Source organism: Thunnus maccoyii, chromosome 2, assembly GCF_910596095.1.
Source record: "Thunnus maccoyii chromosome 2, fThuMac1.1, whole genome shotgun sequence".
Lineage (NCBI taxonomy): Eukaryota > Metazoa > Chordata > Actinopteri > Scombriformes > Scombridae > Thunnus > Thunnus maccoyii.
Genome location: NC_056534.1, coordinates 21,689,583 through 21,715,346, shown reverse-complemented (window position 1 = coordinate 21,715,346; position 25,764 = coordinate 21,689,583). Strand labels below are relative to the sequence as shown.

The 25,764-nt window shown below is 39.9% G+C and overlaps 1 protein-coding gene across 1 annotated transcript; it reads right to left on the bottom strand.

The window, feature by feature from the left end:
- Positions 1 to 1,259: 1,259 nt before the first annotated feature.
- On the bottom strand, positions 1,260 to 24,476 carry dctd (dCMP deaminase). Its single transcript, XM_042425408.1, has 6 exons — positions 24,188 to 24,476; positions 23,012 to 23,111; positions 11,585 to 11,720; positions 10,147 to 10,263; positions 6,843 to 6,939; positions 1,260 to 2,806 (listed from the first exon to the last, which is right to left on the bottom strand). The coding sequence occupies exons 1-6, from the start codon at positions 24,226 to 24,228 to the stop codon at positions 2,722 to 2,724; spliced, it is 576 nt and encodes a 191-aa protein (XP_042281342.1). The 5' UTR covers positions 24,229 to 24,476; the 3' UTR covers positions 1,260 to 2,721.
- Between the last annotated feature and the right edge of the window lie 1,288 nt (positions 24,477 to 25,764).

Genomic DNA, 25,764 nt, shown 5'->3' with positions numbered 1-25,764 from the left:
TGAAGATATGTTGCTATGCTGATGCCGTTTGTTTACAAAGAATGGAATAAAATGTATTAAATAAAATTATTTTGCGCCTTATTTTATGCAATTACTCTAGCATTTGCATGTAGCTATAAAACACAGCTTTCTCTTAACATTCTATCTTTAACTCAGAACTTCCCCAAAATCCTTGGTAGGATTTCAAGCTCTGATCGTATAACTCTGGGTGTTGTTACACCAAAATTATAAGCTTCTTGTTGACCAGATCGCCAGTGTTTTCTCCTTGTGTGAGGCAGCTATGTAACATCCGATTGTAAATTCAATCAGGTTGGTGCTAGATTGGCAGGAAGGGCTTGATTTGCAAAACTCTTGCGAGATTTGTACGCATTGTATTTCTTCATTGTGCGCCTAACCCTTACCTTAACCTATTCCCTACCAGCACTTTGCAAGAGTTCGTCCCTCCAGCTGATCCAGTCTAATCTAGCATTTACCAATCCATGGCGTAGGAATGCCATCTACCGTTACTGTTACTGGTATTCTCTGCCAGCCTCACCTAGTTTTACCATCCTGCTCTTGTCCACTAAAATGATATATGGTTTGCTGTCTATGATCTGCCTGAATCCATGTTAATGCAGCATTAGTCTCAGTTTGTTTCACCCAGTTCAAAACTTCCATCTACTCGTGTCTTTGCTGTGGCTTTACAGTTGGATGCAATTATGCCACATCAACAGTTTGCTTTGTGTTCAGTCTGAACACACCTTTAGTATCAGGTTCGGTGCGGAAGTCAGACTGAAAGAGAATTAAGGGATAGATTCAGTTTTCTATCTTAAAACGAGTCAGATACCCATATGAACATGGGAACAGTTTTTGCTGGCTGTAATCATTCCTCCTGTCCATGCTGGCTGTGAAGAGATCCCTTCTTAATGCACTTGCAATGTAAGTGATGAGGGACAAAATCCATTGTCCTTGCTCTGTGCAAAAATGTATACCGAAGTTTATTTGGGCAAATATGAGCCTCAGCAGCAAGAGTTAGACAAATCAACAAGTTATTCTTTTTAGCACAAAATTCATTGTTTTTGTTACCATCCCGCCACTGAAGCTCAACAAGGAAACACTGTCCGGGGAAAAACAAAGACTGTAACTTTGGAAGATATCCACTTATCTGTAACACACAGACTGCTGAAGCTCCATTTTACCTTCAGTTTACACAGAACAAGAAATGTTAATTTTGTACTTCGAACACCTTTTCAGGAAGAATGAACACAGTGAACACTAGCTCACGTGGTACCAATGTTTTATTGACTTAAACTGCGCCAACAGCTGACATGGTTGAAGGAATGTTAGTATGAAGACATACTGTCTACAAGAGCAATGAATTGTGTTTTCCTGACATCCATGTGAAAGCACACATGTACATACAGTACATGTAGTCAATAAGCTTTCATAAGCTTGTAACAGCAAGTCAGACTATATAACAATAAGACAATGCAATATAGTCACAGACAGATACAATAAATGCACATTTTTAAAAGCCTTTTGGTAACATGAAAGAAACCTTAAATAAAAGTGTGATAATTAGATAATCTGCTGGCTTTCTGGATTCAAACATCCTTGCTTGTGAGCCATCACTTATTTTGAATAGGAATTCCAATTAATTGGACCATTTGTAAAACAGCTCAATTAATCCTTCTTATCTAGCAAATTAATGTCATTTAATAAAAGAAATACAGCTCCCATAGGTCTCACTCATAGTTCTGTCATAGCTTCATGGGATATGTAGTTGTTGAGGGCTAAAAAAAAAGAAATCATTGCTTTATCTTTGTTAACATGAGCAAGTTGCCAGTACAGTAGTAAATGCCCATCGCCATCATCAGAAAGCCAGAAAAAAACCTCAACATAGAAAATACATAGTAAAACAGGCTACCTTGGAAAAGGGATGGGGTTTCTGCTCTCCATGAAGCTGCAAAAGTTTTAGTGTTGCCAACTTAATATAACTTAACACAACTTAGAGAGCAACCATGATGAGACAGTTGCAGAGAACCAATCAGCATAAAGGAATAGTTTGTTTATTTACCTTTGGTGAAATTTGACCCACACATTTGTGCTGTTAATTAATAGCCAACCATCTTAACAGTGCTGACCTTTGAGGAAATGGCAGCCAGGGAGTCAAAAACAGATAATTAGCTTTCATACAGGACAGAGGAGCTCCCTGTATTCAACAGGACAATACTTAGATTCGATGGGCAGCCTCCAAGGTGAATGGGAAAGGTCAAAAGAATATCAAGGTAATACTCCCTTTGCCTCTCAGTCTGGAACCATCTTCGAATGAAAATAATAATAAAATAATAATAATAATTTAAAAAAAAAAGTTTTCCCCTGTGCAGACAGCCATGAGGAGATCTGATTTACGATTCAAAGGATTTTAAAATCAAAAACTAAAGACAGTGTGTTCAGGGTCCTTGTATATTCCTTTTTTAAAAGAAAAAAAAATGTCAAAGAAGACCTTCTGCCACAGTCAGCCACATTGGGTGAAGCGTCAAATAAAACTATCTTGAATATCCGGTTGATCAAAATATCAAAAACACGCCAAAGTCAAGGTATCCTTGAATTTTCCTTTGGACAAAGCAGAGGGCAAGAAGACACACAGAAAGGAGGCATCAAAGTCCTTTTCCATCTCGTCAGTCTCCCTCCACCTCCCCACCTCTTTCAGTGGCTCCCCGAGGTGAGCTGTTTGCATTTTCACTTGGTTGTGCTGTTCAGCATTCCAGGGTGGTTAATGGAATTAAAATCAATGACAATCTCAGTCCTCTTGGGCTTGAACTGCCTGCCAAAACACACAAAGAGGAAAAAAACACAACACACACAGAAGTCAGGGAGGCACAGGTATGAGGACACACACGGAAAACACCAAATAGAAACATGGATGAGGATGAAAATCACATTTTCATCATACTTTCAGCCATCGCCCACTAACAAGAAATGTTCACAAAGTTGGGGCAAGTTGTAAACAGAAATGTAGGTGTGTGTGTGTGTGAACGGGAGAGAGAAGAAGGTAAAAGACAAAAGACAATTTGCCTTTTACAACCGGCTCATGTGAATTTATTAAAACTATGAAGACATCATCGCTTTTCACTACTTGTAATGAGTTGTGGGAGCATGCGTGTGTGTGTGTGTAGATGGTTAGGTGTGTGTCTCTGTGTGTGTGCTGATCCTGTGGGCGGGCGTTACGGAGAAAACAGCGGAGTTGACTCAGGTAAAGACGAGATGGTCCTTCATCTCTGTGGAGAAATCCTTTCTTTCTTCTGCAGGCAAATTGAGAGCGCTGGATTGCAGCAGCGGTCTGTCTCTCGGATCCAGTGATTGTGTTCAGGCGAACATGGGGCAGAGTCTCAGCTCGTCCAGCGAGGGAGGCTCTTCAAACTTGGTGAGGGGAATTACACGTGCACAGGGTTACCTCCTTTAGTAAACTGGCTGACGGCCAAAGCAAAGCTTCCTCTGACGTAGTTACAATGGAATGGCGATGTTTAATTCGCGCAGCTGCTTCTTAAAGCTGCAGCGACGTCACAGCTGCGTTGCCATGACTCTTGGTGGTGTTGATGCGTCTCTGCCAATGAGAGAATATTTCACACCAAGGTGCAAACTGAGCAAAGCATGCTGGGAGTTGGAGTCTGTGAGAGCAGCATTTTGGCGCTGCTCTTTTGTTTCAGGGAGTTTACATGAAGGCCTGCCTTTGTCCGATCCCATGATTGAGGCCCAACACACTACATGCTTTTATTTTGGCATCAACTGTTAGAAAGACAAGAGATGAGTACCTCTACAGAGGAAATTTCAAATGTTGGAGGGAAACGCACCAGCGTTATATATATATATTGACCTGTCACACATGACTGACATTGTCAGAGACAGACAATTGCAGCAGAGACACTAGCAACTATTTCTTGGCTTTATAGACCTGACCAGATCTGACCTTTAATTCAATCAACCAGGAAGCTTCCAGCACGTCCTGGTGCACATTGACTGCCCACAAAAACATTGTCAACTTCACCCTCCTCCTTCGTGTCATGACTGCTAGTGTTCACTGTGGTGGATCAGATAGAAATCCTTTCAAAATCAGGATGGGAGTCAAGCAGGGTTGTATGATGGCTCCTGCCTCATTCTAAATTAATCTGACTACTATCATGTACTGCATCCATGAGCATGATAAGCTCCCATCAGGTGTTACCATATTGGCTAGATACAGGCAGTGTGATAACAGGATTTTCAACTACTGTATGCGAAACATTATTGATACGTTTTTAAATGCATTACATTTTACATGCAAGTCTTGGTGTCAGCTTCTCATTCTTTTTGAGCACAGATGTTTGACAATTTGCGATGTGATGTTAATTTCTCTGCTGGCCTGAAAACTGAGCTGAATGCAAAACACACAAGCAAGTTCTCTTGATTGTTGAAAAGCATTCTGGAAAATGAAAGAATTCACTATGAAGTTTGACATAGAGGAGGGAAATTGAGGAACAGCTGGTACAACAAAAGGAATATCTGTACAACACCATCAGGATGAGTCCTGGACACCAGATATGGCAAATTAATGATACAATTCCATAGTGAGGTCTGAGGTGATGTTTTGATGTCAACAAAATTCTCCCATGTGTACCAAAGAAAATGAAGACCTGCCAAACCTGGACACATTTTTTGAGCACCACTTTGGTGACCTAGATGCATCAGATGCAAATCACTGCTGTTTGCATAATTAATTATTGTACATAATTTGCATACACGCAGTAGTCAATCAGATAAAAAAAGTGAAAATTCTTTATACCATTAACAGATTCTTTACAAAAACATCTGCAGATGCCAGTACTGTTAGTTGGTAATTTATGCCTATGTTTGTCCATTTGTCTTTCACTTGCCTAAAAATAGCTTACCAAGTAACACAATTTCACTCAGGCTACCCACTAACCCACCACTACTGCTGTATTTATATAGTTTCTATGTTTGCACATCAAAAATAACCAAACTTTAAGCCAATTAGATTTTTAAAAATATGATTTTCACCTTATTTGAAAAAATGATGACAATGTAGCTGTAAAACCCAAACCAGAAAAAACTCTGCCAGTAACAAATGAGACCAGCTGACCAACACACACTGCAGCATTAAATAACTTAAACCAACTCTGGTGCGAAGAAAATAACTTGGTGCTCAGTCTGTTTCACCTCAAAAACTCTGCACCCTCTCAGCGTACCTGGACAACGGTGGCTTTCCCCGGAGCTAATGTGCAGCAGAGAGGCTGCTCTCCACTGCTGGAAATATGATGTTAATAACAACACAGAGGAGCACTCTGCCTCCCCCTCAGTTTGTTATTCTCATACAGGCAGGAGACTGCAAGATGCTTTCAAATTAATTAATGCCTTTTTTAAAATAAAAAGGCAGCAGACCACCAGTAACAAACTGAAAATAGTGCCCCCTTTTCTATTCATTCGATCGAGAATCAGTTTTGAATTGAGAATCAATTCTGAATTGAATTTGCACCATCGGCAAGTATTGTCATAGTATTGAATGGGGAAATAAGCATATTTTCCCAGGCCTACAAAATCAATATCTTTTTATTCCATCTTGGTATAAAATTTAAATCCCGATGGACACTTTTGTCTGTCAAATCATGATTTTTTTCATTTAAGTGCACGACACTCTAAAGGTGAGCAACTGCGTGCATAAACTGTATACACCGCATCACGGATGTTCTCCAGCCTTTGCCATCTTTGTCTCCAAAAAAATTTCAGGGAAAACCCTGGCTAGGCGATTACTTAATGGTATGATGACCTAATAACAATACAGGCTGAATATGAGCATGGCTTTTGAAACTACAGAAGCAAACACATCCCTCCTTATATATTGTACTTAATTTGCAATGGGGGTATTCCCTTTCCTTGAAATTTTCCTAGAGGAGGCTAAGTCATACACTACACAACAGTGCCAACACACACACACACACACACACACACACACACACACACACACACACACACACACACACACACACACACACACACACACACACACACACACACACACACACACACACACACACACACACACACACACACACACACACACACACACACACACACCTCCCAGTAACTTTTTAGGTAACGTTATTTCAGTGGCACATGCACTTGCTTCTTTTTCCTTTTTTTAAAAAATCGTGCCATGATCTGTTACTCTCATTACGGTTACAGGTTTGGCTGCAATAATAATTATGAATACAATACTATGAAATGTCAGGTTTAACAATCTGCAACACACAGACAATATAACTTAGTTACTTTGACATCTTAAATGCCTGGTGAACAGGCAAGCTAGCTTGCAAATTACGTAATGTTATGCTAACATTATTAGTTATTGCAGGTCTAAGTCACCTTAAGTTAACTCAATTCACAATTTTAACTTTCCACATCCACCCATGTCCATTTACCTTTGCAAAGGAGTTAAAAGAACCATCCTTACTTGAGGAACCAGTCGGAGTGAAGAGGGGGAATGAGAGGGATAAAATCAATGTCATGTTGCTGTCCATTTGCAGTCTCTTGAAATGCCCGCTTGATATTTGGGTGAAGGCAGGGGGAATGAATCCGGTGCTGTGATTGGTCGAACTCCTCTTCTTCTTTTGCTTTTCGGCAGGCTAGACGCTGCTGCCTCTTGCTGTTAGACTTTGGTTCTGCACATGCACAACTGAATTCTCAGGTGTCACCACCTTTTTGCATAGTTAAGAGTAATAAATTGTACCAGCTTACTTTGATGTCAAAATGTGTACCTGCTACACAAAATATGTACATGATGGCAGGTCTGAAAATGTCTTACTCACTTGTATTGTATCCCTGCCATGCTGAGCAGTCTTCTAGAAGCTGTCATCTCTGGCGTGTCATGGTACTTATCAGAGAGATAGACCACTTCCTTAATACCTGGACAGAGGGAGTGAGGGATAATGAAGGGATGCAGAAGGTATGAACACAAAATAAAGACCATTTTTAGTCTTCTAAGCAGAGATTCACTTCGTACCTGGGGAAGTGCATGAAGAAAGAGGTCAATATGTAAAAGAGGTAAGAGCTGATTTCTCCCTAGTATGGCTACTTTTGTCCGTCCTCTAAGGCTCTAAGAGTAGCAAAATAAGTATGCTGCTGGTGCTGACCAACACATTCATACTCTGAGGTACAATGAGCATTACAGCTTAGACTATTGATGATGAAATTAAGCTTCTTGGAGCATTTTGACACGTTGCTTTGGGAATAGGTTCATTTCTCAAAGCTTCATTCAAAACAGCGCACATTGCCATCTACTGGTGCTGCAAACCTGCACCTGAACATTCTATATTACACACAAAGCCACACTACATACAGCGTGGTGTAAGGTTGGGTGATATATTAAATGAATGTGATTAATTTGATTTTTGTTTTTGCAGTTTGTAAAATGTCTAAAATGTAAAAATGTAGTTATTACAACATTCACAAAAATTACAACAGTCCTGTAAACTGTGATGTAAATAGTAACACTACACGCAGACCTGCTGCACAAGACTGTTGTAACTCCAAGTGGCTAGCTGGCTTTGGATATGTTGTGTATGTGCATAAAGCCGGGGCACGGCACTTTAATGTAATATCCATTGCTTTATTTACAATTGCATGTACTGATGCAGCGAACCCGAAGAACAATTATTGTGTAAGTGTCCAAATACCGACTTGACTGGACTAATTATATATATATATATATATATATATATATATATATATATATATATATATATATATATATATATATATATATATATATATATATATGTTGCTTTACTGTGCTACATGGGTAGGCTAATGGTGTTTATGAACGGACCCAACTTGGTTGTTTTTAATGCTATTTATCTTTCCATTGAAATGTACTCAGATAACAGAAGATGCTATTGGGATGTATAGAGCCCTTCCAGCTGAATAAGATGGTTTCTTAGCAATTGTTAAGGCGACCAATAAGGGTTGTTTAATTTCAGTGGTGGTTCAACTGAGGAAAAAGTCTCCTAGCAGACACAGATGGGAGATTGGAATGCTGAAACCTACAGTCGAGGACAGTTTATGGGTAATTTTCCTCCGCATATCGCAAAACTCTCTTTGAATTTGATGTCAGACTTCCGTCCGGTGAGTGCCATGTTCGCTCACTACAGTGTTGTGGCATGGGTGTGATGGAAAATTTAGTCACTGACACTTGCACAGGTCCTATATGGTACTTCAATTATAGCTACCGCCATCTTGTGGCACTTGTACATTACTACAAACCACAGTCACATTATAACGGGCACCAAGAGGAGTGCTGTGGGCGTTTCTTTTCATTTGATAACGTTAAAAGTAAAGTTAGGCTTTGCTGTCGGTTTCCCAACTCATTTAAAAAAAAGATGAGATAAAAAGAGAGAGAGGGGGCTAGAGAGTGAATGAAGAGATGGAGCTGGTAAGAAAGTGGTGAACCAGATCAATAAAAAAAAAAATCTAATTGTTTCACAGGGGTTACTTTCTAGAGCACAAACAAACACACACACACACACACACACACACATCATCGTACAACCCTGCAGCGGTGCGCAGCAACACCCGATTTGGTCTGAATACGGCCTTAATCCATCCTTGTTTTTTCCCTCCCCGGCCTGTATTTGGGACCGGCCTTTATTTATTCGTGTCGACCACACCCCTGGCCATTATTGGACCCGGCTTTTAATTGAACTATTAGACAACTACAGTATTAGAGAAAATACGGTATATATTTTTTTATATATATTTTTTGTATGATGATAACATGACTCATTACCTGCTTTGTTGTTTACTCTTCCCTTGTAAATAGTGGAGGAAGATGATTGGCCAGTGGACCGTAATATACTACTACTACCTCTGAACAGGAGTCAGAACCCTTTCCAGAAATATCAGTCTCATGGCAGATAGTGAGGTATAGTTAAACAGTATTAACTCATGCTGATACAACAAATTGATATGTTACTGATGATCTTGATCGTAAACTGTGTTGTACATATTATTCACACTAAGCAGCTCTGAAAAAAAAGTTAAGGCTGGGAGGACAGGTAGAGTCAATGGATGTGGCAGCTTCCAAATCAGATTCACCAAACTCTCTCGACTGCTTCTGGGTCAGAAATAAGGAGGGACCGGTTTAGATTCAGGCATTAGCTATAACTCGTAACTCTAGTGAAACAAGTTTCACTTATGAATCTGTTTGTATGAGCGGGTCTTGCATGAGGCCCAACATTGGGTGCATGTATATAAAACTGTGGACGTATGAAGGAATTTATTGGCTGTCTTTCTGCATAAAAAAACCCCTGCAATTTTCTTCTGCTGCACACATGATCTACATGGGAGTCCACACTTTCATTACACACCATGAAATCACTTTCTTGAAATATATATGTGAAAAAACCTGTCTGAGCCTGGTGTGAAAAGACTTAAAGTCAGATCACGTCTGCCAGAAGTGGACTGCTCAGGTTGCTGCTGCTGCTGAGAGACTGAGGTAGGGTGACTGAACATTGGCGGCTACCATGGACTTGATCATTACTTGAGCAAATTTCCTCAACTGATGTAAAATCTCATTTAATTTAATTTAAAATATAGCCTGGTGTGAGGCACTCGAGTGTAGAAGCACAGACGAGGACAAAGTTATTTTAAAGTTGATTTAAATTATATAAATGCCTGAGAGCAAGCAACATTTCCCAGGTCCTTCGTAAACATGCAGCTGAGTTTTTTCTCTGGTCTTGACTATTTGTGTCACTCCTTCCTGTTGGGAATGCACTGCCAGCTCATATGGTTGAGCATTATCATTAACTATGATGAAATGCGTCCATACAGTCTATGTGGATGGTAAATTCTATATATGGGTAATATTAATTCCAAACACCTGGAATTATAGAGGTTTGTTAAGAACATTGCCACACTTGAGGGCATTGAACATTGGCACAAAATATGAGCACAAAGTTAGTAGTAACTGCAAGTAATTAAAACTTAGATTGATTAATATTAGTAACACAAAGTATGCCTTAAAAAAAAAAAATCAGCATCAGCCTACCAACAGTTTCAACTAATTGGCCAGTAACAGTGAGTGTGTGTGTGTGTGTGTGTGTTGTCAACACCCACCTGCCTGGATGATGAGCTTGGCACACTCATTGCAGGGGAACAGAGCCACATACATGGTGCAGTCCTTCACATCAGCACTGTTTTTGTTCATAATGGCGTTCAGCTCTGCATGGCACACTGTGGCACAGTCAATACAAGACATCACCTTGAATGCTGTCATGGCAATCTAGATCACCTGTGTGCATGTTATGTTCTCATTTGCCCCCCCCCCCCCAAAAAAAAAGCAGGCCTTTGTGACTGACCTGTGTAATGTTTGTTCACTATATTTTACATCTGGTTGAAAATAGTCTCAATGAAAACTGACCACAGTGAGGTCTGTGGATTAACAAGCAACAGAAGAGATGCTGCTGTTGCGTTTCTTGATGCTTTGAGCGCCACAAACAAAATTCTGTTCACTTCCGTTGATTTGGAACGGAGGCAGAAGTCTCAAATCAGTCTGTCCATCCCCCCTCGTCCTCCTATAGTTTTGTAAACCAATGGCTAGACTTCCATGGATTTTCCTTATATAATGATGACTTTTCTTCCAGGGCCACCATCAGACTAATAGAACAAGAAATATTAAGTTCTAATGACCAAATCCAGTCTTGAAATTTCCTGAGAACATTCACACTCCCAAGAGGAGTGTGAATTTTGCAAACACAAGCTTCCCTTTAGGACCACACCCAGGTGAAAATGAATATACACATAATATCTAAAAATCTAATAGGCAGATTCAAAAATGTCTGTTTGGTTCACTTTAATATTGGGGGGTGTACCGACAGTAGCATCCATGGATCCACTATAAGGGCCTTAAATATTTTAATGTGGTTTAGTTATCAGTTATAATCTAGAAATATTTTGTGTATAAAGTGATTTTCTGTGGATTTGTTTTCCTTAATTTCAGCTCATGTAATGGCAATAAAACAGGCGCATAATCAAAACAGAGAAAGAGAGAAATGGAGAGAATGTGCTCTTTTTCAGTTGAGAAAGATATAGATTCCTCATTTACTCTATCACATCCTAAATTGAGCTCAAAGAGTGAGGGGAAGAACAAGAACTAAGGAACAAAGAAGGATGGAGGAGAGAAAAAGAAGTGCAGACATCTTATTATTTATCCTCTACCGCCCTCTACAGCTCAAAATGTGGTATTACCACATATAGCACTTGAGACAGGAAGATAATTCAGCAGTGTGGACAATTTTCTGAACTTTGCTGCACACACGATTGCCTTTAAAATATGTATGCCTTAAAGAATGTCTGACACACAGTTTGAAATAAAATGGTCTAGTGGATAAAACCAGGAGCACTTTGTTGTTTTGTTGCACATATTTTCTTTTAATGATGCTATTCCAGAAAAAATGTGATCAGAGTCTGAATAGAGGTAGAGCTAATTTACTCTCAGAGACCTGCTGGTGATTGTTTTCATGTGTGCTGGAATGTGTGTAGACATGGTTCTCACCATAAGGGTACTTAGTGTCCAGGCGGTCTTCAGCTGATCGGGACCATGGTAGCAGGTCATCATCGCAGCCATTAGGCATACCGTTGTAACCAATACCAACTATTTTATTCTCCTGGTTCACTATACAGGCGCCCACCTGCAGGCATGGAGAGAGATTACACTGTTTAGTCCTGTTTTAGTCTGTTGAGTCCAGTGCATCACTACATAAATCAAGGATGAAAAGCACTCTAAAGACCTGGAGATGATGTTGCAAGTCTATCACATTGACACCTACAGGCAATTTAGAGCACCTACTCTGTATGCAATTACATTGTGGGAGAAGAAGTAGCAAGATTCACATAGAAAGAAGCCAGCCAACCCGCTGATTCAAACCAGTAAGGTGAGAATGGTAATTACGCCCCTCAAAAAGATCATATATAGTTTGAATGTTTGTCTGTGTCTCATCTCAGTCTGATATAACAGGAAATGTTATTTTCTAATTTCACCTTTGCTTAAATGGAAACTAAACCTGGACCCTATTTTCCCATCTTTTTTTGTCTAAATGACAAATGGGGACAGCAGTTTTTGAAATTGGTCCAGAATCAAGCAAGAGTGCTGCAGCCGGCAGCCGCGAAACAGGCTGCAATGTAATCCTCTGGGGCAATAGCACCCCGTATGTCCACTAAGGGTGCTTATTTTTGCCACTGTTCATCATTCTTAAATCTCGAGAGAGTTGAGTTGTTGTCGAAATCAGCTAAATATTCAGCCATGACAGAGTTGGAGAGAGGAGTGCAGGGAGGAGACTGTTGTGTGGAGTACAGAAAGCATACCTTAGTTTTATCTAAAAGATTTTCAAAGTCATGGCTGATAATTTAGCTGATTTCGACAACGACTCAATTCTCATGAGATTTCAGAACGATACTTCTCCTTGAGCGAGATTTGGTTAGACATGATAACAAAAAGACTGGATCAAGTGAAAGGTTAAATAAAGTTTTATTTCTCTGTATGGTCTTTTTCATAATGTTGTCAGACACTTATAACAACAATCTGAGCCTGTCAGTGGCAAAAACAAGCACTTTCAGTGGGCAGAAATTGACGGGGCACTATTTCCCCAAAGAATTACATTGTAGCCCATTTCACAGCTGCTTACAGCAGCACTCTCAGTCAATACTGGACCAATTTCAAAAATTGTAGTCCCAATTAGTCACCTAGACACAAAGATGGGTAAAATAGGGTCCAGGTTGAAAAATACTGAAGTCTCCCTTTAAAACACACCCTCAGTAGAGAATCTGAAGGAAACTGTTGATGCTTTCCATTCTGCTATGGAAAGCATCCATGTGTTGTCTCGTCCTTGCTCCTCCATCCTCAGGCCTGGGACTGACAAAGTTTGACATTTTACACAACCACAGTGCTAATAGTGAATTGTTATGAACGAGCTAAAACGAAAGCTGTCTGTGTGTAGGTTCTGTAACTGTTATCTTAGTTTGCCATGTACCTTAAAATTCGGTAAATTCTTGTAAAATTAGCTTTGTAGTAATTAAAAAGAACTGATAAGAATATTGATAAAAGTAGTAGTATCAATAAAATCATAACAATACCCATCCCTTCTGCTGGCTAGTGGCTAAACCTTGACTATGGGAGGATAAGAAAATCGCAGTTGAAATCCATTTTGTATGCTGCACAGTGTGATCATTCACGAAAATGACTTCAGAACTTATTGCTTGAATATTTGTTTCACTTTTCTTCTTGCTAATGTGTCTGTGAATAACTACAACTTACATACAAAATGTAGCTCAAAGTGCTTTACAACAAAAGAAATTACATACAAGTGCTTCACATCACAAAAGAGACATAAAATGAACATAAAAGCATTTAAATGTACATAAGACGTAAATAAACTCACTTGATAATATTACTAAACATAAGATAAAATAAAGTGAAAATACAATCTATAGAATGCGTACTTCACTGGTGGTAATTTGAGAATTTATAAGCAAAAACTCAGAAGGTATTTCACCATGTGTAGACAATCTATAAATTACCAAATAAGTCTCTTTCAGCTTACCCTAGAACATCTGCCCACAGATTTAACCTCACTTGGTCTTATCTGTGTCAGGCACAACCCAAAGCTGCCTCCTAAAAAACCATTGTGTTGTTCATTTTTAAAATAAATATTGTAATGATAATGGTCCACAGCACCTAAGCCCTCCAGAAACCTAGGAAACACACTGCGCTAACATCAAGGATGTTCCAATCCCTCAAATGCGTCTTGGAGGAGATGAGGAAGGAACCACAAGCGTATCCTATGCAGAAGGTTTTTTTTTTTTTTTTTTTAAAACTAGGTGGCAACACCTCTTTGATTTGAACATGTTTACTGATTGGTCAGCTGATCTCAAAAGACACAGCTTTAAAGGGTAGGTTTAGGTTTTTTCAAGTCTGTCTTAGAAACATGCCCATATGTACATGGAAATGGGTCTTGGTCACTCTAACACTTCCTACTCTCCACACTGGCCTTGAAGAAGATTTTGTTCCTCATTTCTTACAGTGTAGTTGTGCTCTGAGAGAATAGCTTCAAGGCCAGTGTGGAGAGTAGGAAGTTTTACTGTGACCAAGACCCATTTCCACATGGGGACGTCAGTATTTTATTAAGACAGACTTAAAAAAAACTTCAACCTATTCTTTAAAGTAGGGGTGCGCCAAAAAATGGATTCACATAAGAATCGCGATTCTATCTCTGCTGATTCAGAAATTCCAAGAATTGATTCATATTTTGCAGTCTTGCCACAACGCTGTTATCCATTTTTTCCTGACATGAATTAGCTCGCTAAATCCCATAGATGGCACAATGACGCCGCGCCAGTTTCCACCCGGACCCAAATCCCGGGGCAAGAAGAAAGCAAAGTGTGTCATGGAGAGACCACGAGCAACAGAGTACCTGACAGAAAAACAAATACAACCTGCCCCATTGGCAATGAAGGCATTAATTTGGAAATATTCTGGATTTTATTTTCTCAAAGGGAAAAAGGAGCTTAACAAGACTAATGCAATATGCAAGCCTTGCAAAGTGAAGGTGAAGTATTTCGGAAACACTACAAACTTGAGGACTCACGTTGTACGCCATCACCCAGAGATAGATTTGGAGCAGCAACCCCCAGTGGCAGCAAGCGTTCCGGTGAACCAATGCAATCTGCAACAATGTTCTAAACTTCAAGCCAACTCTGAACGGGCAAAGAAAATAACCAAGTCCATGGCGAATTTCATTTCAAAAGATCTGCAGCCCTACAGCGTTGTTGACAATGAAGGCTTTCGGCACATGATGCACACAATTGAGCCCAGGGGTCCGCTCCACAAAGCAGGTTTAGTGAAAACTCAGAGTCTGTTAACCCTGAAATGAGGGAAACTCTGAGTTTTCCATTTCAAAAAGGGAGGTAACTCAAACCAGAGAAAGAGGGATAACTCTAGCCTGTTTCAGAGAGAGAGGTAACTTAAGCTCTTGGTCAGTTACCGTAGTAACAGACTCTATGAACCTAACCTGGTCGGGACCAGGTTTTTCTCAATGAACCTCAAGTTTCTCTCAGTCTCCGCCCTCTTTCAGAGCCACACACTCCATTTGATTTCCTCATTCATTCAGTCAGCAGGCAAGTTTTGGCGTAGCCTAGTTCTGCTGTCTGTCATTTAAAAAAATCATTAAAAAAAAAAATCAGAGTCAGTATATTAGAAGTCCATTAGGCACAGTAAGTGGCGACTTTTTCACTAACATGGCATGTCCTTTTGATAACGATCCCGTGGATGAAGGTGCAACATTACTGCGCAGAGAATTAAATATTCGTCAAGAGATGGTTATCAGACCGCGCATAGATGTTCTAGCATTTCCAGACTATTATCTTTTTGGGTGGTACCGTTTCACATCACAGTCCATCATCTACATACACAACCTAATCCGTACTTACATTTGCAACATTACCAATCGTAGTCATGCTCTCACATCCCAGCAGATATTGTGTGTTGCGCTGCGTTTCTTTGCACACGGAAGTTTTTTGTACAATGTTGGAGCCAGCCACTGGCCTTCCTAAATTCTGGCTTATGGCCAGCTCCTCTGCCTCCGTTACGTGCTGGGCCACCACCCGTTTTATGGGCATCTGCCTTCTTTCTGTTGGCTGAGTAGAAGTCTGTGTTAATTTAAATAGGCTTAATTATTTAACAGACCATGATGTAGATGAGAAGACATTTATGTGTGTGAAACCAGCATTATGTTGGGGATGAAACAACTGCACAGTCAAACAGCCACTCAATATTTACTTTACAATGTAAAACATGATCAAAGTGAGGTACCCCCATGAGATTATGTCAAGGTTTTACTTGTTTGAACAATGTTTTTATATTTCATCCTAAACTGCTGCCAAGTGTGCTTCTCCCCTGCGGCATTGCACCTCAATGAAATAAACCATTCAAGCAGTTTTCCTCTGTAATATTATTGTGATTACAAAGGACTACATTTAAACTTACGCATTGAACCGAGCAGCGTCGTTCCACGCCGTCTCCCTCTCTTTTGCAGCTGCAGCGGTGTCGCACTTCTTTCTGAAAACATGCTCAAACTTGCCGTATGAGCGAATTAAGATTTCTAGTTCTAGTGGGGTGAAAACGCAGCCCTCCTCTTCCCCGTTGCCATGGTGACTCGTTGAATCGGGGCTCCATTGATGCTGGCTTTTTATAGTTGTGGTGCACGCGCTTAACTCCAGGTGAAACTACTCCGAGTTGATTAAACTGACTCAAATCAGCTGTTCTGGAACCAGAAACTTAGAGTTTCCTATCTCAGAGTAGATCAACTCAGAGTTCAGGATTAGACTCAGAGTTTGTTGAACCTGCTCTGTGAAACGGACCCCAGGTATACTATACCATCTCGTCGTGTTTTTACTGAGAAAGCGGTGCCTCTGCTTTACCAAGAGACAAAAGAGGACGCCATGGAAGCCTTGAAGAAAGCACCGAGAGCAGTACTAACATGTGATACATGGACATCACGAGCAACTCAATCATATGTCACATTTTACCGCTCACTGTATCACTGATGGTTGGCAGCTGGAGTCTCGTGTTTTACAAATCAGAGTGATGCATGAAAGCCACACCGGAGCAAACATGAATGAGACATTTCAGATGCACAGGAATGGGGGCTCCAAACCACCGATGTGGTACTAGTTACCGATAACGCTGCTAACATGGTAGCTGCTACACAGCTGGGCAACTTTAAACATGTTAAGTGTTTTGCACACACCATCAACCTGTGTCAGGACTGCTGGGGAGGATTCGGCGAATCACGGGATTTTTCCACCGCAGCGCCACTGCAAATCATGCCCTTGAGCAGAAACAGAAGCTTCTGGAGCTGCCAGTCCGTAAGTTGAAGACAGATGTGGCTTCAAGATGGAATAGCACGTTCAAGATGATAGAAAGATTCCTTGAGCAACAGCCAGCCATTTGCGCTGCTCTCCTCTCCCAACATGAACAACAGGACATACACTCCAAGGTGTTTGCTGAGGCTGCAGCACTTGAGGTAATTCTCCAATACAAATAAGTGTGAAAAAAAAAAAATTATTTGTACTACATCATAATTGTGTGTGCTTATAACTTATACTTTACTTATCCACTTCATACCCGGCAGGTGGATTGCCGGGGAATCAAGGAAGTGCAATGTCAGTGTGTGAAGTTGTTTGGATGAGTGGTTCTAGAAAAATATATAAAAACCTCATAAACAACGTTGATGTGCTTCTTCTTCTGCCTGTGGAGTCAATGAGCTGAAATACGGACAGCGCCACTCTGCCATTGCAACCCTCATTGTGGTCGGAGGTGACTTAAGCTCTACTATTGAACTGTATAATGTGAATGCAACTTGGTATATACAATCAAGACTTAGTGCTGGATGTCTTTGGCTGAGCAGCAGCACCCTATCCAGCTCTTATTATACATCCATGGTCAATATTGCGTCATAGTCGTAGCGCCACCTTCTGGCAACAGGAAGTTACAGGTGCTGTACTTTTACGACCTCTGCCTAGCAAGTTGAACACATCCACTTCAAATTTGGTCAGAAAAGTCTTAAGACCTTGATGATGCTATATTGTGAAGAGTGTGAGTTTTCACGGAACGCTGTTGCCATGGCGACGCGGCAAATTTCAATGTTTCGCATTGCAAAACAAACTGTTGTAACTGGACTCCACCTCATCAGATCTTTCCCAAATTTCACCTTTGATAAGAGTCCCAAAGAGTCTGAAGACATGTACAGGACAATACTGAACTATAGTAATAGTGCGACCTACTGGCAACAGAAAGTTATAGGCCCCATACTTTTACTACCTACTACCAGATCCACTCAAAATTTGGCAATAATTATAAGATGAAATTATAAGATGATGCTAAATTGTGAAACTTATGAGTGTTCATCAAAAGCTGTTACCATGGCGACACATTATTCGTCATGAAACAGGAAGCCATTTTTGATGGGCTAGGGATGATTGAAAACGCACAAAACTTGGCACACCTATCAGAAAATGTGTATTTAGTTGTCTGATATGGGTCTAGGGGTTAGGTGTGACAAAATGACTTATGTGCCCCCCCTAGAAAATTTCAAGTCAAAGCCCCCACCTTTAAATTTGACATGGATGAACAAAATTTGGTAGGCACACATATCATGTCCAGATGAACAAAAAAAGCCTCTTGGAGCCATACCCTAAGTCCAACAGGAAGTCAGCCATTTTGAATTTACTTTGCAATTTCAGCACAGTTTTTGCAATTTACAAGCATTGTATTTTAACAAACTCCTTCTAGAGAACTTCAAATTTGGTCAGTGTCATCTAAAGTTATCAAAATCTTTAGTTTTCATTAAATGTCTTTGCCGTGGCAACGCGGCAAACTTGGATGTTTCGTCATGAAGCAGGAGGTTGTTGTAACTTGAATGTACATTGTCCAAGCTGCACCAAATTTCTCATGCTTGATAAGAGTCACAGGCCTGAATGCATCTACATGTAGCCTATATATTGAGTCATAGTCATAAAGCCACCTACTGACAACAGGAAGTCAGCCTTACATGACAAACATCATCTGATTTACATGGAATTTACATGGTGTGGTCTACGCATGATATACAGCAACATGACATGAATGGGTGTTCTCTAGTGCCACATAGTGGCCACAGGAAGTAATATTTAACTCTGTGTGATGTCAGATATTCATGAAAATGCATATGCATTTCAGTCAACCTCCAATAAATATGTTGCTGCATTAAAGACCCTCTTGTAGCACTGCCTAATGGCAACAGGAAATTCAACCTTATGTGACAAACATCATCCGATTCACATGAAATTTGCAAGGTGTGGTCTACGTTTGATATACAGCAACATGATGTATAAATAGTGGGTGTTTTCTAAAGCCACATAGTGCACACAGGAGGTGATATTTAACTTGCGCAACTGATAAGAGCCTGGTCCTGAACACATCTGCATGCCCGCAATAAAAGCCCTTTGACTGTGGTGCGCCCCGACGTGTGCAAAGGTGTGAGGGCCCGATCATCGTGCTTGCAGCTTTAATTATTATTATAATTGACTTGTATTTTGTATTTTTGGAGGCAATAACTGCAGTCAAGTGCTTTCTGTAACTCTGAATAGGGTTTCTCCACTTCTCCACTGGTAGTTCGGCCCACCCTTCTTCAGCACAAGGCTCCAGTTCTCTCAGCTTTGATGGGTGCCATCTCCCAACTGCAACTTTCAGCTCTTTCCACAGATGTTCAATGGGATTCAGATCAGGACTCATAGCAGGCCACTACAGAATGGTCCTAAGTTTTCTTCTCATCCACTCTTGGGTGCTTTTTGATGTATGTTTGGGATCATTATCCTGCTGGAAGATCCATGACCTGTGACTAAGACACAGCTTCCTGACACTGGGCTGTATGTTTCCCCCAAAATGCCTTGATTAGTCATCTGATTTCATTGTGCCCTGCACAGATTCAAGGCACCCAGTGCTTGAGGCAGCAAAGCAACCCCAAAACATCACTGAGCCTCCTCCATGTTAAACAGCAGGCATGGTGTTCTTTTCTTTGAAGGCTTCATTGTTTCTTCTGTAAACATAGGATTGGTATGATTTACCAAAAAGCTCTGATTTTGTTTCATCTGTCCAAAGCACATTCTCCCAGAAGGACTGTGGCTTTGTCAACATGCATTTTGGCAAAGTACAGTCTGACTTTATTGCGTCTCCCTTTTAAGAGGGGGGTCTTCCTGGGTCTTCTACCATAAAGCCCATTTTTATTCAGATAGTGACGGATGGTGCAACTTGAAACTATTGTACCTTGAACTTGAAGATCAGCTTGGATCTGTTTTGCAGTTTTCCTTGGTTCTCTCTCAACCATTCGCGCAATCCTTCTCTTCAATCTCAGGCCAATTTTCCTCTTGCGACTACATCCAGAGATGTTGGCTGCACTTCCATGGGCCTTAAACTTCTTAATAATATTGGCAACAGGGGTTATAGGAACATAAAGCTCTTTGGAGTTCGTCTTGTAACCTTAACGTTGACCATGCTTGGCTATAACCCTTTCTCTAATGTCTTCAGAACACTCTCCAGTTTTCTTTCCGTTTTCCATGTTCAATGTGATGCACACAGTGGCAATAAACAGCAGAGTGAGTAATTTTCTCCTTTTAAACTGGCTGCCTGATTTATAAGATTGAAAACACCTGTGATAGTAATTAAAACACAATAGTCTGCTTAAAGTATCACTACAAATCAATTATTTCTTACAACTTCTAAAGGGTACTAATAATTTTCTCCAGGCTATTTTAGAATGTCTTTATAGAATAAGCATGAAATCAGATATTTCCACAACTGTTTTGTTTTGTTTCACTGCAAACCAAACATAGACGTTGATGCATTGATAATAAAATATCTTTTAATTTCAACACTGTTTAGGGTGAATGGTGCATTATTTTAATAAAATGCAAGGGTAGCAATAATTTCGGCCATGTCTGAATATACAGTGATTATCCTGCTGTAACCCCTTCATTTTATCTTACTATGTTATTTTCTGTGCTTAGTTCACATATAACTAGATTTGCTGGTTTTCTTTATGAAATGACATTAGTGTTAGTGGGTAACTAGCTTTTTGTTGCTACTCTGTTTATTAGCTTCGTGCTTAGCCTAGTTTAACAATTATCTTTGCGTATTCGCAGTCAAAGCAGCCTCATTAAAATGATGGCATGTGATGACCGTTCCACAGTTACAGACAGGATGTCTCTATTAGAGAAACGTGCCCATGAGTTAGAGCAGTATTTTTGAGCTAATGTTACTTTAGGTATGATGGGCATTCCAGATAGTCATAGCCCTGCTAATGATAGCACTAGCATAGCCTCATCGGCTGCGGTAGAAAATGGGCGTGTACTTTGACATGCGGGTCAAAAAACGCAGACTGACAAGCTTTTGTCACGTTTATTACTCATCATTAATAGAGGAGAATAAAAACAGTGGTAGGTTCTTTTTCAGCACTTTGGCCAGGCTGACAAAGAGTCATAACTTTATTGATCTATGTATTCCTATAGCTCTCAGTAGTAATGACTTCATGAGCTTCTTTAATAATAAAATTCTAACTATTAGAGACAAAATTCATCAAGTCCTACCCTCAGCAGGCACCGATTTATCCCAAAACACAGGAACTTTAGAAACAGCTGTGAAACATGATATATATTTAGACTGCTTTTCTTCAATTGACCTTTCTGTACTAACTTCAACAATTTCTTCATCTAAACCACCATCCTGTATCTTAGACCCCATCCCAACTAGGCTTAAGGAAGTCTTATCCTAAGTTAGCACTTCTTTACTAGATATGATCAATCTGTCTTTAGTAACAGGCTATGTACCACAGTCCTTTAAAGTAGCTGTAATTAAACCTCTTCTTAAGAAGCTGACTCTTGATTCAGGTATTTTAGCCAACTATATACCTGTAACCAGTGGCGTTTTATATGTAAAAAATTGGTGGGGCACCAACTACTTCAATAGATAGGCTACATACCAGGAAAACTACAGTACTTGCTCTTGCTACTGATGTGTTTTTTTTAACATATTATGGGTCCATGCATGGCTCCACAAAACACTTAACTACAAAGTGGCTGCTTCTAGCAGGTCTTGTACACATATACAGAGGAAGAGAGAGAGAGTGTGTGTGTGTGTGTGAGTGAGTCAGAGAGAGAGAGTGAGTGTGTGAGTGAGTCAGAGAGTGAGTGAGAGAGTTACATTACCACTGTCACAAGCCTAGATTATACAAGTAGTTCCGACTGAGCAATCTGATTGGTCAACTAGACATTCAGAACGTGCTCAAATCAGCATGACAGCACACCTTGCCGTGCTCAAATGAAAAAAGCCTCATCATAAAAATATTACTCCGCCATTCATTAGAACTACAGACCGTGACGTCGCACTAACAACAACAGTCCTTTCTGGGAAGAGGACTAGTGGTTGATATATAATGGAACATTTAATTGGCATTAAAGTAGGGCTGTGCGATATTTATGCATCGTGCATAGGTATCGTTATCAGGATATGAAATGACCTATATCAGGGTATGAGATTTTGGTCATATTGCCCAGCCCTACATTAAAGGAACTGCATTATGCTGGTTTAATTATTTATTTATCAGATCAATTTGTACACGTTCATTAATGAATCATGAAACACTCTGGCAGCATTGTCTACTTTTCCTTGATTAGCCAAAAGGCTCTTCTTTTCTTCTAGTTGTCATTTTTCGTTCCAAGTGAATCTTTGCTCATTCAGGGAAAATATACAGCTATACAGTTTAGCATGGCTGCACAGTTGCAGTTATTATTACTCCTGTAATATCAGCCTGAGCCTTGTTGTTCTGCCAAATACAACAAACAAAATAACTTTTCCTCTTGCTGTTGTCGGGTTGCAACCTTATTTTCCAGTGCGATTGGTTAAAAGTTAAGAACAAATAAAACTTTGCAATTTCCACAGTGTTTGTTTAAAAAAAATCATTTCATGTCATCTAATTATTTAGATTAGATTTAGATTTTAATTATTTTAGTTTTTTAGATTTTTGTTATTTCCATCAGTCAGATTCTGAGATGCCCTTGTCATCGGGCACCGGCTGTATTTCTTTTAAAATGTTAATGTCACTTAATTATTAATAAACATTACGGGACAGGTTGGGATGCTGTGCATCATGAGTAATTGCGTCTCCTCATAATGACGGTGGGTTGAGCGAGGATGTCCAATTTGGTAAATACAATGAGTCCTCTACCCTAGAGGTTACACTCTCTACAGTTAAGACCTGGAAAAACTTCTCACTGGACAACATGAATTTACCAAAAAGCCACCAGAAAAATAACATCACTGTTAAACATCTAATTTAAATGTGAATTTTGCTAATTGTTAGAGCCCCTGATCGTTACACACACACACACACACCTGTGAGCTTGGGTCTTTGCTCCTCTGAGCGGACAGAAAGGCCACAGCCATAAAGTACTCAGGCCATTCCAGATAGTCTTCTCTCTTCTTGGTTGTGGTGCTACAGAAAAATACACAGAAAAAAAGAATAAGATGAGAGGATGTTAAATTTGTGAAAACTATCCCTTAAGCCATCCTGACTTATGAGACTTTCCATTTACTGAAATCACAGCTCATTTCAGTGCAGTGATTGGCTCTGCTTACCCAACTATGGTGCTTACATTTGAATTCAGCTGGTATTAGCTAAGGTGCACATACACAGTAAATTGGTAATGATTTGCAACAGGATTACCATAAGGAAAGTCACTTCAAAAGAACACAGAGGAATCTTTTGAGAAGAAGCCTGACGTGTATGATTGTCAGTACAAGCTTGAACATAATAGCCTTTGTCAGTTTTGCAAACACCAGGGGAAAATACTCCACAAGCACAAGCTTCCCTAGGAAATATATTGTGCCTCAATTTCAGCTGGGCTCAGTTTTGGCAGCATGCCCAGTGGTCCTATGACTTCATCTGAAAGTGTGAACCCTGCTTCCGCACAAACACTTAGTTATCTAAAAAAAAGACCCGAAGGAAACATCATTGCTCTCGACTATATGTTGTAGGCACAAACATATGAACTCAGACAATGGATCTGGGACTTCATGTATTGATGTAAAAATAAATTTATATAAACTTAATTTACACATTTACAAGAGCCAGGTTGCCAATTACTGAACCAACTAGGATTTAAACACATACCTTTCATAGTTTAAATTGCTTACTTTGTCTGGCCAAGAGGCAAAACCCCGAGTTATCACTTCAGTATGATAGAAGTAACAGAAAGCAATAAATTCTTTATTTTAAAAGATAAATTAATCGAACAATTAATCGATTAACTAACGTTTCAGCACTAGTGCTCACTAATGTGAGGAAAAAAGCTCTCTCACAAACACACACACGTGTCGTTAAACAAGCTAGGTTAGCGTTAGCCCACGTATGACACAAGCACAACAATTCGCCCAGGCTGGTGTTTGAAATATGACAACTTAACAAACACAACGGGGAAAACAGCAGCATACTTCTGGGTGGAGGTGGAAGTCACCCTAGTTTATCCCTGTCATGCCGAATGTAGACAAAAAATTAAGACAACTTCTAACCCGTTTAGGTGCCCAGACTTGGGCTGCTGAATGTCTTCCATATTCTTCCACAATCCAGAAGTTACTCCGTTTTCTGTTTTTCTGTGGACCTGTGGTTGTTCGTTTTTAGTCAGCGGCGGTAGAAGCAGAACGAGCTCACTACGTCAACATGAAACAGGAAGAAGAAATCTCCCGCGCTGTTCATGATGATTTTATCCCGGGGTTTTGACTTCCAGGACAAAACCAGAATCCTTCACAAGGACTGGAGGACTCAAATCACAACCATGACCATCACGTGCAACCTTTAGTTATAGCTGTAACCTCAAATATTTAATTGGTAGTATGTTGATGATATCTAGTATGTTGACGATAAAAAAAAAGAAAAAGTGCTGGCAGAATACAAATACAATTCACAATTTTTCTCAGGCTTACATCCTTCACCTTTGTTCCATTACCGCCATCTACCGGATACAAAATCACCAATCTGAAAGGACGAGTTCACAATTTTTCAAGTGTCTTAAAACAACAGTCAGCTGTCCATATGGACAGTAAACACTGTAATCATTCCTCCTGTTCATACTGGCCATTAAAAGAGCCCCTTTATGTGTGCTTTCAATGTAAGTGATGGGGGCCAAAATCCACAGTGTGTCCGCACAGTTATTTTGTGCAAAATGCATTTAAAAGCTGATGTGAAGCTTTTATGAGGCTTCAGCAGTCTAACTTAGTCATATCAAGTGGATATCTTGACTTCACTTGTTTGGAGAGCTGACTTCTATTGCTTTTGTTTTAGCCCTGATTCACCTTAGTTATCCCAACTGTGAAAAGTCAGGGATAACCCTGCTCTGCGCAGGGGTTTATTAGCCCAGAGTGGGGCTATCCCACAATCCAAGCTTTAAGTTTGGAATGGCACTGTTAAGACTTGGGCCTAGAACTAAGTGTAGTGTGAAAAGCCCTTGAATGTGCCAACTGGAAGCACACCATCCATCTTTCTGTCCTTTATGACAGTTGTTTGTTTATTTATGAAACTCTCTTACAGTGGATATTTTCACTTTGTCCCAGCTGGAAAACCACAGGAGCAGTTAATAACATCATTAACTGTTCCATTTAAATGTCCCAGTAAGTCATACCAGTGAGCCAGCAGGAACAAAACTAAATCAAATGTAGAATTTTGAATTGTAGAATTTGTACCTAGTTACACTTGTGAGAAAGATCCATAAATCCAGATTAAATGCCATACTTAGATATTTGATCACAAAATAAACACCTTATTAAAATTTCACCACAAATGTTCCAGATGAGTTCCAGTTTATGAATGGTGTGCTCTCTAAACTAGTGTAACATGCAAAGGCCTTTTTCACAGTAGACATTTTGACTTGTCACAGTAGCAAAAGCACAGGTGTTATTAATAACATTAACAGTGCATGGCTCTGTTATATTCAAGTGTTCTAGTAAGCCATGACAGATAGCAAGCATAATAGATACTAGAGATATCTAAAGACACACACCACCACAGGATAAAGAACAGACACTATTTAGAATATGCTGTATTAATACCGGCTAATGCAGTACAAGTATTTCAAGGAGAATTGTATGACCAG